General features: G+C 38.3%; 1 protein-coding gene across 3 annotated transcripts in view; it reads left to right on the forward strand.

The window, feature by feature from the left end:
• STK3 (serine/threonine kinase 3) overlaps positions 1-13,078 on the forward strand; it is a 138,197-nt gene that overhangs the window by 21,562 nt on the left and 103,557 nt on the right. For all 3 annotated transcript variants that reach the window (XM_087749066.1, XM_087749075.1, XM_009469315.2), the window contains exons 5-6: positions 7,454-7,618; positions 8,042-8,209. In XM_087749066.1, coding sequence (XP_087605192.1) covers positions 7,454-7,618; positions 8,042-8,209 — 333 coding nt within the window. The remainder of the gene's footprint in view (positions 1-7,453; positions 7,619-8,041; positions 8,210-13,078) is intronic.

The raw sequence follows: 13,078 nt of genomic DNA on the forward strand, positions 1-13,078 counted from the left end.
GCTCCTCACAGGACATGCCTTCCAGCCCTGTCACCAGCTGTGTTGCCCTCCTCTGGACACATTTGAGTGCCTTAACGTACTTCTTAAATTGTGGGGCCCAGAACTGCACTCAAGGTGAGGTCGCACTAACACTGTGTGCAGCAGGATAATCACCTCTCTTGACCAGCTGGTTATGCTGTGTTTGATGCACCCCAGGATGCAGTTTGCCCTCTTGGCTGCCAGGGCACACTGCTGTCTCATATTGAGCCTGCTGTTGACCAGCACCCCCGGATCCCTTTCTGCAGGGCTGCTCTCCAGTCACTCCTCTCCCAATTTATACTTGTGCCTGGCATTACTCTGTCCCAGGTGCAGAATCTGCCATTTGGACTTGTTAAATTTCATCCCATTAATCATAGCCCAATGCTCCAATCTATCTAGATCTATCTGCAAGGCTTCTTGTCCCTCAAAAGAGTCAAGAGCCTCTCCCAGTTTGGTATTATCAGCAAACTTACTAATGGTGCAGTCAACTCCAGCATCCAGATCATTGATAAACATGTTGAACAGAACTGGCCCTAGAATTGAGCCCTGAGGGACATGGCTGGTGACCGGTCACTGGCCAGAGGTAGCCCCATTCACTACAACCCTTTGAGCCCTGCCATTCAGCCAGTTCTTCACCCAGCGCACTGCGTCCAGAAGGATGCTGTAAGGGACAGTATCAAAAGCCTTACTAAAATCCCAAAACCCTAAATCTGCTGCCTTCCCTTCGTCCACTAGGTGGGTGACCTTATCATAGAAGGATATCAAGTTAGTTAAACAGGACTTTCCCTTTTGTGAACCCATGTTGATGGTACCTGATGATTGCATTGTTCTTTAAATGCCTTTCAGTAGTACCCAGTATGATCTTCTCCATAATTTTTCCAGGAACTGAGGTTAGACTTACAGGTCTGTATTTTCCTGGGTCTTCCCTCATGCCCTTCTTGTAAATTGGAGTAACATTGGCTAGCTTCCGGTTAGCAGGGACCTCAACCACTTATTTTTCAAGAACTAAAGCTAGTGATTTACTTCCTTAGGAACACATACTTACCTTCTGTTCCATCAACTAACTTATTGGATATTCCTTAGTAGCTAAATATTTTGGATTCCTTTATATTGGGGTGACATGCAAGCTTGAAATGTAGACCAGTCAACTAAAACAAACAAACCAACCACCCCTGATTTATTCAAATTGGCATAAATGCACCTAATCCTGCAGTAGGGAATAATTTAGTTGTAAATGATGCTAATACCGAGTCACGGAATGGTTGAGGTTGGAAAGGACGTCTAGATGTCATCTGGTCCAACCACCCTCCTCAAGCAGGGCCATGTAGAGCTGGCTGCTCAGGCCCATGTCCACATGGCTTTTGAATGTCTCCAAGGAGGGAAATTCCACAACCTTCCTTGGCAACCTATTCTAGTGCTTGCTTACCCTCGCAGTAAAAAAGCGTTTCCTGATGTTCAGAGGGAACCTCCTGTGTTTCAGTGTGTGCCCATTGCCTCTGGTCCTATTGCTGGGCACCACTGAAAAGGGCCTGGCTCCATCCTCTTTGCACCCTCCCTTTGGATATTTGTACACATTGAGAAAATCCCCCTTGAGCTTTCTCTGCTCCAGGCTGAACAGTCCCAGCTCTCTCAGCCTCTCCTCGCAGGAGAGATGCTCCAGTCCCTTCATCATCTTTATGGCCCTTTTGTTGGACTCCCTCCAGTATGCCCATGTCTCCCTTGTACTGGGGAGCCCAGAAGTAGACCCAGCGCTCCAAGTGTGGCCTCACCAGTGCCGAGCAGAGGGGAAGGATCACCTCCTTCCACTCCCTGGCAACACTTTGTCTAATGCAGCCTGGGATACCATTTGCCGCCTTTGCAGCATACAGAATACTTAAATACCGTTAATGTTGTGCAAAACCAAATGCAATAGTTTTGGTCTACAGAGGCAGCATAACTAGAACTTTTTGTGCAATGCTTTGTATGTCCAGTAAGGGTAGAAATGGCGTATGTATGGCTCAGCTGTTATACTGCCATAGTTGAATAACCTTTGTGGCTTTAGAAGTATTTTTTTTTTGGCGAATTTCATATTTCTGTAAGTGTTCAGTGGTATGTATAGGTGGTGTATGTTCTGCAAAAAGTTTAAATTGCAGAAAAAATCAAGAAATTAATGATTTTGAAAGATTTTTTTTTAAGTTTTTTTTGTTGTGATTGCATGGTAATGATCAATATGGCAGTACATTATTTTCTCAAAAGGTAATTTTCTGTAGGGAAGGTGAGTGTGCTTTCTTGGCTTGTTGAGTAAAGCTGGAAATTCATTGCGTCCTTCTAAATATTAAAATATATTAAAGCTAAACCTTTTGTCTGTACTATTATGCATACACTTGGCCATGTTTAGCAATAATATAAGCAGGAATTACTTCAGTAACTGTAGCATGTTATATATATGATCTTTGTATACATATGTACGGAGATATATATACCACACACATTTTATGAAGCACAAGTGGATGGATCTAGGACATTTGGAGTTGGGATTGATGTGTCTCAGAACACTTATGGCAGAGTAAGCCTGTTCTCGCTTCTTTTTCCCTGTTACTGCTATTCCTGATAAACATGACATGCTCTCTGCTTACTTCTTATAGATGACATTCACTTCTATGGGCTTTTCTGACCAATGTATGTATTTTGATGTTACTTAAATATTCTTACTTTTGTAACATGTAGCCAGGCTAGAGCTTTCTTTTACTGATGGTCCCCAGGTGGTATATCAGGCTGCAGTACTCTAGAACTCACTCTCTTCTGGTTTGCTGGTTTCTCAGTCCTTAGCTTCTTTGTCAACCTTTTGATACAGGTATTCTGTTACTTTCTCCTTTTGAGAGATGGATTTTGCCATGCGGCTGCAAAAGCACTTCTCCATCTAGAGTTGACCCAAAGATCTCCATGTGGTTTAGCCACTAATTTCTCAAGAATTAAAAGTAAGGATTTACCTCCTTAGGAACACAACATATTGAAGAGAGACCTTCTCTGCTGAGCCTTCTAAGCATAATTTCTCGTCATACTTGTTTCTGGATGAAAGCAGGCAGTAAGTTGTATGCCTGTCTTGCTGTACATTTGTCAGTGCTCTGGATCATTTTTTGATGCGTGTTCAGAATTAACTGCATGGAAGTCTTTGGACATTCAGGACACTGTATTGTTTCTGAAGTGGGGTGGATTTGGCAAAGCTCTGGCAGAAAGTGTTAGACTCAGCATGTCATAAACCATTCATGATATTTATTAATAGCCAGAGCTTAAATTGCCTGTAGTGTGAGTCTTCAGATAATCACTCTGTACTTTACCACAAAATCACTGTAATTAGTGTACTTCACCACAAAATTATTAGGTTACATAATGAGGGTTGTCTCTTTCTCCAGATATCCTTCTGACCATACTTCAGTTTATCTTACAGTTGATTTAAAGTCCCTTCTTGCTTGATTCCAGATCAAGTAGATGGTTTCACTCCCTTGACGCACAGCCAGGAAAGCTGTCTTGTTTGCGCTGTGTATAACAGGGTTTTCAGCTCTCCTGGCATACAGTCCTCTGAAGCAGCACAGCAGTCAGCATAAAGAAGTAGCATAAATAAAGTCTTTGAGCAGTGTGCCACTGAATAGAAACACTGAAAGATCTTGGAGATAAATGGCGGGCAAAGAATGCATAATACGTAGCAGAGGCGGTAACTGCTTGCTGTGGAGCATGGAGCTAATGCCACCATCAATTTAATCCTCTGCTTGCATAAGGAAAGGTTTATAAAAGTCACTGGGACTCTTTGGGTATAGCAACACATGTACTTATTTGGAAAGCAATGCCAATTTGAGCAGCTCCTACTCTGCTACATCCTTGTTGACTATGCTGTGAATTGAATCGGGGAACTAATTTTTTTGAAAAATAATTTGGCAGACAGATTTATTTTTAGCCAGGGTCAGTTAGAGTTGTTCAGTGGAAGGGCTGAGACGCAGTGGGAGTTACTGCTGTAGGCTGCAGTGAAAGGAGGGACTGGAGCTTGGCGCTGCTGTTTAAATAAACGTACTGTAACTGTCCTTGGGCTCCACGCTCAGGTTTTATGAGATGGGAGAGAAGCTGCAATAGGGAAGTAGTTCTGTTTGTTAAATAATTAAAACTTATGAGCAACTCAAGTGCAGATAATCTTGCTGACTAATCATTTTTTTTCTTTCTGTTGAGTCATTCTGTTGGCTTAGAGTGATTATGAGTGGGTTTTTTGTTTCTTGTGGGCTTTTGGTGGTGCTTTTGTTTTTTGGAGAGAGGTGCAGATGTGAACCAACACTTTCAAAACTGAAACTGGAAGGAATTGCTATTGGTTAATTTAATTTCTGTATAGGATTGGAAAAGTAGAGAAAGAGGGGAAAACAGCAACCCAGTGTTGCAGCCAAACTGGAGTATTCATCTTCATTTTTCCAGTTTCTTGCATTTCTAAGAATGTGTCAATTCATTTGCTTAGGTCTTATATTAAAGCACCAATGTACTGTAATTGAACAGCATGAATAGTTTCTTTCTATTTCCTTGAGAAAAGGTATCACATGGGATGAATTGTGCCTGTGTTTTTGCTTTTATTCTAGAATAAATGTTGACCAAAATCTGAGAAGTGTTCTCAGGGGGTCTGGTACCTGCAAAAGATTCACTCTTACTTTTTCTCTGATAAGACTTGTTCGGGAGCTTATGTGTTCCTATTATGTTGATCTAAAGCGCTGAAGATAAACAACTGTGCTAGCTGATGACTTACTCAGTAGTCCATGTAGTTTATGAAGCAGGTAAATGAAAATATATCTCAAGTTTTTTTTACTGTATTGTATTTTCTTTGGTAATGAAATTTCTGTCAGCTTGTTGCCAGTTGATACTTGCAGCTTATTGTATCATCTGTGATAGTATATGAATTCTGCATATATTAGTGATGGACTTGGCAGTGCTAGGTTAGCAGTTGGACTCGATGATCTTAAGGGTCTTTTCCAACCTTAACGATTCTATGATTCTATCATATTAAAGTAGCAAGTAAGAGAAGTGTTTTGGACTGCCCAGTCTACACCACCTTTTTATTTATAGTAGGTGTTTAATCATTGGTGGGTTGGTTTTTTTTTTTTTTTTTTTAAACCTTTGAAACTGAAGTTTGTCTGGTCTGCTTGAAAAAAAAACCTCAAGCAAAAGAGTTCTTAGTGTTTCCTTTGTGATGCTTTTACAGAGTTCAGTGAATATCTGTGCTGGTTTTGGCTGGGATACAGTTAATCTTCTTCATAGTACCTGGTATAGGGCTGTCCCTGTTGCGATTTCCTCCCTCCCCCCCTGCCCCGTACTTGTCAAATTTTCAGTTTTGTTTCTCAGTTTGTATTCAGTTACTTGACTAATTTCAGAGTACCTTTCCATTCATCCTGATTGAAAAATAAACAGCAAACATGATATGAAAGAGAGCTGGGTATAACTGTGCAAAATGTACTGTTGACTTCAGGAACTCTAAAGTTCTAAAGAGTCTCAATCTTCTGCCTTAATTCTCAGAAGTAACTGAAGGCCATGCTGTTATTAAAGAACAGAAAGAAACCTGTTAAAAATTCAGCATGGCTGTACAAGATTAATATTATGCAGTGGTAAATGTTATGTAAAGGAGTATGTTTTTTTAGAGACCAGAAGATATTAATAGGCTGCAACTACTTTTTGAAAGTTGCGGGCCGACATGTTGCATTATCTTCCCGTAGTGGTAGTTGTGCTTACTAAAATGTGGCTTGTCTTATAAAATATACTCAAGGCCAGCTATGTTAGGATTTCTGTTAGTTCAATTGTACAACTTTATAGTGCGGTAGTAACATGATATATTATAGCATAGCTCATGTGGCTTAACTACATTTAATATTAAGAACTAACAGGAAACCTTTGCATAGGCAGCAAGCTAATATTTAAAAAAAATACAATATTTGTGGCTGAAACTGAAGAGCCATATATTCAATCTGATTATATGTTCATATGAGGATATCATCTAGCAATCATCAAGTGATGCAGGTGATTTAAAAAGAACCCAAAAGTTCAGTAAACATTCATTCTCTGCATCAATTGGCAACAAGAAGAGAAGAATGGTTTAAGAAAAAGCCCATAGCATCTGGTTGGCATCCATTCTCAATCATTTCTGTAATTGTCTACAGTTTAAAGGAACAGGTGATAATAGCTATTGGCACCTTCCAGCATAGGAGTACCCTGACATCTTAGTTGTCCTTTTTCAGGGCTGAGCACGGTTTTGGGAAGGTCATTGGGGCACATCTCTATGGGTGTAGTTCTACAGCTTTGTGTCAGTATGGAGCACAGGCAGAGTGAGAAATAGTTGTTTTCAAAAATTATCATTTACTTGCATTCTATATAAAATGAAGGCACTAGCCTTAAAAAGAGTGGTTTACTTGACAGACTTCAGTAAAATTCTGTAAATGAGTTGGGAACTGTTCTGGCTTTTGTATTTCTGCATGCTATATTATTTCCCTACAGATAATAAGTAGCAAGCTATCCCTGACGAATATATTTTTTGCAAGCTTTGTGATAAATAATTACTTGGCTATTTTCCGTACACCCTTATCCCTTGCTTTTTGTTCCGTGTTGGTTTTGTTCTTGTGAAGAAACTCTTAATTCGTACTCTCTAATTTGTAAATTGCCAGCAATGAGAAACTAACAGTAAGGCAATTGGAAATAGCTGGTGGACAAAAGATTGATACTACTAATTGCAGACTTAGCAGGCATTTCATATGTAGGAATTTGAGAAATAAAGAAAACACGTCATTCCTTTCATCTGTTTCCAAATGTAGGACTGTGCTAGTTTGTTCGGGAAACTGTGTAAAGAACTCAAGGGCATGGATGTTTGAGGAATAGCTCTAGCCTTCCACAGTAGAGAAAGGGCTATCTGTTTTTCCAGGGAAGTATTCTCTTATGTGCCATCTAGTCCAGTTGCAACCACCATGACCTTTGCTCTGACAAAGGTAATGCATAACTTGGCAATTAATATGTATGATCTTACTGATAAATCTATTAGTTTTATATTGTAGAAACTGTGCAGCAGTCTTTATGAAGGATACCAACATCTAAAGAGTAGTAACTTTTGATTGACAGGCAAGAGAATATTGCATATTCTGCCATCTGATCTGTATCAGTCAGCCCCTTCTCTCGTTTTGCAGCTCGCTTGCTCTGACTGGACTCTAGATGTGCAAGACTCTAGCTATACGGATCAATTTAGTAGATCAGAGTTTTGAATTGTAAATGCTATTGGGCATATTCCGGTGTTAAAATACTGAAGGTACATTGTCTGTATTATGTATAATAATAATTATGAAATGATCATGTTTTAAATAGTTCGAATACATAGATGCTATATATATATATATATATATATATATATATATATATATACACCTGAAAGTGGTTTTATGTTTTCTTGCAGCTAACAGAAGATGAAATTGCAACTATTCTGAAATCTACTCTTAAAGGACTTGAATACTTGCACTTTATGAGAAAAATACATAGAGATATAAAGGCTGGAAACATCCTTCTTAACACCGAGGGACATGCAAAATTAGCTGATTTTGGTGTGGCTGGCCAGTTAACAGTAAGTACCTGTGGAAAGAAAATTTAAAAATGCTTTAGTGCTCCCAACCATGTTTTTTTACTTTCATCTTTTTGTTCTGCCTTGAATTTTGTGTCTGAGGAGTGACTAGTGGTAGAAATAGCATTCTTTATCATGATGAGTATTTAATGTATTGTAGGGCTATTTAGTTTTTAGTTGTTAATTTTACAACCCAGTGTACTTCAAGTGCCTGATAATCTCACTTTAAACTTTTGTTTGAGGTTTATTATCCTTGTCACCTGTTTGGCCTCTGTAGGCTGATGGACTGAATCTGTTTGGTCTTAATTGGAAGTCACTACCATTTGACTTTTGGGTGGCTAATTTAACTTTTAAATATAGAATTAATATCAAAAGAATCTGAGAATAAATATCTCTGTTTTAATTGCATAAATAATATAATTACAGGATACAATGGCAAAACGTAATACTGTTATAGGAACTCCGTTTTGGATGGCTCCTGAAGTAATACAAGAGATTGGCTATAACTGCGTGGCAGACATCTGGTCCCTTGGTATCACTTCAATAGAAATGGCTGAAGGAAAGCCTCCGTATGCTGATATTCATCCAATGAGGGTAAGTGTGTGTGGTGGTGTTTTCTTGTTTGTTGTATTAAAAAAACAAAACAAAGCCAAACAAACAAAAAAAAACCCAACCAAACCTCAAGAAACTAATACTGGAATCATAAAACTGTACATTTAGGGACAAAGATTTTAAGAGTAAGGATTTTTACTTGCTGTCTTGCTTCTTATTTACTGCATTTTGCTGGTGTTTTAACACATCTCTGTGAGGTTTCAGAATGCTTTAACTCCACTTGAGAGAGAACTAAAGCAATAAGTGCTTAATTGACTTGAAGGCAACATATAGAGCCTATTCCATACTGTACATGCACTTGGTGAGTTCCAGAACCAAGAGGCCATCCTCCTTTGAAAGGGAGTTTTGAGGTAAAGACGACCTAAAGAAGGATTCAGGATTGTCCTATGTGACCACTGCTAATATTAGTAGCACCTGACAGTTTTTATTTATTATTGACTCTTAAAGTCTGTTACTGAATTAGTTTACTTTTGCAAAATAAAATCTAAATAGAATTAGTCACTTTATGAGAAGTAGCAGTTATAAAGGAATTACTTGGAGAAGTTAATGGTGAACAACATGTATCTAGGAGCAAGTGATGCCACTGTTAGTCATGCTTTTATTTTTTTGATATGAGCTATAGAATAGCTACACTGATTGCACTGAACATCAATAAATACTTCGTTCTTGAATTGTTTATATCTAAAGCCCATTTGATATTAATAAGGCACTTTATATTGCTAAAAGCAGATTTTTTTTTTTTTTCATCTTTGTGATTTGCTGCAAAAATGGCATGGATACTAGATTATTCAGTTTTCTTTTGGTGGTGCCTCATATATCAAGATCTTAATATAAGGAAGCCATCACTCTTGAAAGAGAAGGTACTGTTCATATATGATTACTGTAAGGTGTTGCATATGTGAGTTCAAGTGTATGTAGTGTTATTGGGTTCTTGATGTTTTTGTTTGTTGGGTTCTTGATTTTTGTTTGTGTGTGCTTTTTAGAGCAGAGATGTTTCCTGAAGTTTTATGGCAATGTGCAGCTCGGTTAAAGCTAGTGAGTGTTTTGCAATTAGAAACATTACATAATTTTGGAAGCAGAGCTTCATAGTTTTCCTGCACCTTGTTTGTTTGTTTTTTTTTTTTCCCCTCTGTGTACACAATTTTAAAATTACTGTTCAAACTGAAAATATTCAGACAAAAGCTGAGAACAAAAGTATCTCTCAAGCTTGTTTTTTATGGGAACTTAATTTAAGATGAAATAACATTTAAAATATTTTTAAGAACTACTGATTACAAATTAAATACATTTGATCATGCTGGGGTTTTTGGTTGTGCTTTTAATGGAAATGCCTTAATTACGACTGAGTTCATTTTAACATCGTTATATGTAGTTGTACTAACTGTTGAAAGGTGAGGACTACATTATCAGAAAAGATTTTTATATGCATGACAATAGCTGCTTATAAATCAAAGGTCACCGAGTTTGAAAGCTTGTGAATCTGTATAATTCTTGTAATCAAATGAATGCTATCAAAGGCCAAAGTAATTTAACACAACAATTCTGGATTACATAGAACATGTGTTCTTGTTAATAAATTACGTTATGGTTTTTAAGGGCTTGTATGCAGTTAGTACTCTTTTGTATATTTGATACCTACAGTTTTTCTTAATTTTTATTAGTGAGTTTTTACAGTGGTTAACAAGAAATACACAGATTTAAGTTGCAATAGTTTTCCCAGCGTCATATGATATAGCTTCACAGGACTTTTGGACATATGTAGATGCTTTCCTACTTTGTTTTAGTTATGACACAGAATTGATACAGGCAAGCATGAAAGCTTCAGCAAATTTTCATTGCTTTTTCTAGATGTTGCTGGAGTTCTGTGGTATTTATGTAAGGCACAATTTTGTTACTTGGGAATGCATGTTGAAATTACCATGTGCACTATTTTGCTGTAGGCTGGTTGGCACTGCCACAAAGGTAATGCACTGCCAGTAGGCCATTTCCTTGTCTACTGCGTTTACAGCTTAATAGAAATATTACATGACTTCTTTAAACAAGTGTTTTGGCAGAGAGGAAATAGCAGATTCCATGCAAACAAGCATAGCTTCCTCTGCTTAACCACACTCTAGCTACTCCAAAGAATTGTACTAGTTTCAGCTGGGAAAGAATGAGAAGTGTGTGTGGGGGTGCAAAATGAAATTTCACGTTTGGGGGGGGGGGAACAACAGTTTGTTTTTTTTTTTCTGAAGTATTCCTGGTTTAGTATATTTGATTCTGTAAGTGTCATCAATGCTATTTCACTTGGTTCTGCCACAAATCTGAGTTCAACGGAACCTGCAGTTGTCAAATTTGGTTTGAGGCTCAAAGGTCAAGACCATTTGCCAGCCCAGTAAGTTCTAATGCTTTATTCATGTCGGAATTAGGGAATGCCTCACATATTTGGTGTCAGAGTCCTTTTGTGCTTTTGCTAATGATGAAAAGTGAAACTTCTGTATTTTCTCTTGAGTTTTCATCAAAGGAAGAGTGTTTTCAAGTAGTTCTAAAGGAGGAAAAAATACAGATGTCCTCAAGGTTGCCCTAAAACGTGGCGATACAGCCACTAGAAATGGCAAGGAATTTCCTGAGAAGTCCAAAAATCACTCAGACCTAGATAATCTAACCCACCCAGCAGGGCTAAAAGCATGTTGATAGCAGCAGTCAGTGCAGCTGCCAGGGTTAATGTGGCTAACAGTGTTTGTGTCTACCTTTGATTGCTCTGCTGGGATGAGCAGTTATGAATTTATAGTGGAGCTAATTAAAGGGGGCTTCAGTGTGGTTCTAAAGCAATCTCCTACTCTGAAGCTGCAGTGATATGTTTTAACAGCTGCACTCCCGTGTCCCCTGTTGACTGCAGCATGTATGCTGTCCTGTTCGGATAAAGTATTTGTCCTACCACTGTCTGAATTTAATTCAAACCATTAACTGCATTGCTCAGTCTCTCCTTTTCATGCAATATCTGTCTTTATTATTTCTGTTTGTTTCTAAATTCCTCTTTTTTTTTTTTTTTTTTTTTTTACTCTGAATGGAAGCATAAAGATTGACATTGTTTTGTTATAGCAGTCGTGATTTGGTTTTTGGTAAAAATAGGTAACGTGCCTTTGAAATATCTTCTGTGTTTGCTAATCAAGCCGTGATCTCAAATTTGTCATGTAAAAGAGTTGTTTCTGGTGGAAGATCCTTTAAGCTGCAAAATTTTTACTTGATCATAATGCACCTACTGCTGGTATTTGGCTTTGTTAACAAGTAGATTAACAACACTTTGCCGTAAAGCTAATCTTAAACCTTTAAGAATGGCTGCTTTTTGAAGTCCTTTCTCTAGGACCACCCTTACCACAAATTTTCCTTATTTTCACACAATGACATGATCACGTATTGCTGCAAGGCTGTGATTTTCATGATCAATTTAAGTGTGGGCTGCTGATTTATAGAGACAGCCTATTCCTAGCCAGGAGTTCCTGACCTTTCTGTTAAGCAAACACTAGTGTTTTTGTGGCCTCACAAGGAGTTGGATAAAGGAACTGATGTTCTGAAAAGTTAACCAGACAGAAACCTGCTAGAACTGAGCCAGAGAAGTTGTAGGAGCACGTAGATGGACAGAGAAAGTGGGTTGAGTGAAGTCACTGCCTGTGGCCACAGCTATGCAGTGAGCCTTGTAGACTAATTGTAAAACTGCAACCTGCGTTGTATGAAATTTGCTCTTTGCAAGGTCGACAGGTACTGACAGGATGGTATGCTGCAGATAAATGCTGGTAGCTCTCTTCCAAAAAAACAAAACAAAAAAGCTGAACGCCCGCCCCCCTCCAACTCTTTTCTTGCATGCTTATCAGGCAGCTGCAATAATTCATGTTGCTGTGGTGTGGATGAAGCTGGTAGTAGATGCATTTTCAAACGCTCACAGTATTGGCCTTTGTTTCTTTATGGTGAGGTTTTGTTGGAAATGGACATGTGGGCATCACATGTTCTGGAGTGAATTGGAGGAAGCCAATTTGAACTGCTTCCATTTGCTTTAAGTCCAATCATGATATTTATTTTTCCATGGCACTTACCCAGATTATCCATGCCTCCTGCTTAGCCTGTGTCTTTTCCACTGTGGGCTAATCTGTTTGTAATAATCTTTTATTCATGATGTATCTTACAACAATCTACCATTTCCCACTTCTCTTATTCTCAGCATATTGTATTAAAACTGGAGATTGAAGTGGAATTATTGCTGTGTAAAGCTGCAAGAACCAAGGAAGGTGTCATGATGAGCATCGCTGTCTGATTGAGACCAGTTTTTCAGTCACTGAGAAAATGGTTTCGTCTATGCCTTTTGTGCCAGAAGTTGAGGGGAGGGAAAAAGAAAAAGCACTTCTGGCGATGTCAGATGTCTTTCTGTACAGGCATTCTTGCATTTCTTCTCTCCAACAGATGGAATTGTCTCGTTGGTTTCTATTATTTTCTTTGAGAGTTCACCTATCTTATCGCAGCTTTACTGCTTTTAATTTAGAGTAGGTTTGTAAAAGTATATTATATGGTTTTCTTATTTTAGTGCCTTTGCTTATCTTTAGAAAAGAGTTTGAGTTAACTTCTGAAAGTCCTTTTCCTTTTAAGAACTTTCTATGAGACACTTTTTGTTAATTTGTAACTTGAGATCTTGCCTGCTGTTTCTAGGTAGAGTGAGCTAATATTTAAACAGATTTAAAATATGGATTTTTTGATGGTACATTATTTTACTACCTCTTCAAAATCTTGTGAAAGAATGACGGTGAGCTGTGGTAGGACTCATTGAGTGTGATTCCTCAGGGATCCATAAATATTTCTGTTGTGCATTCTATGTTATGATAG

This window comes from Nipponia nippon, unplaced genomic scaffold, assembly GCF_047370975.1.
Source record: "Nipponia nippon isolate SJK-2023a ecotype South Korea unplaced genomic scaffold, ASM4737097v1 scaffold_1, whole genome shotgun sequence".
In the NCBI taxonomy this organism is placed as follows: domain Eukaryota; kingdom Metazoa; phylum Chordata; class Aves; order Pelecaniformes; family Threskiornithidae; genus Nipponia; species Nipponia nippon.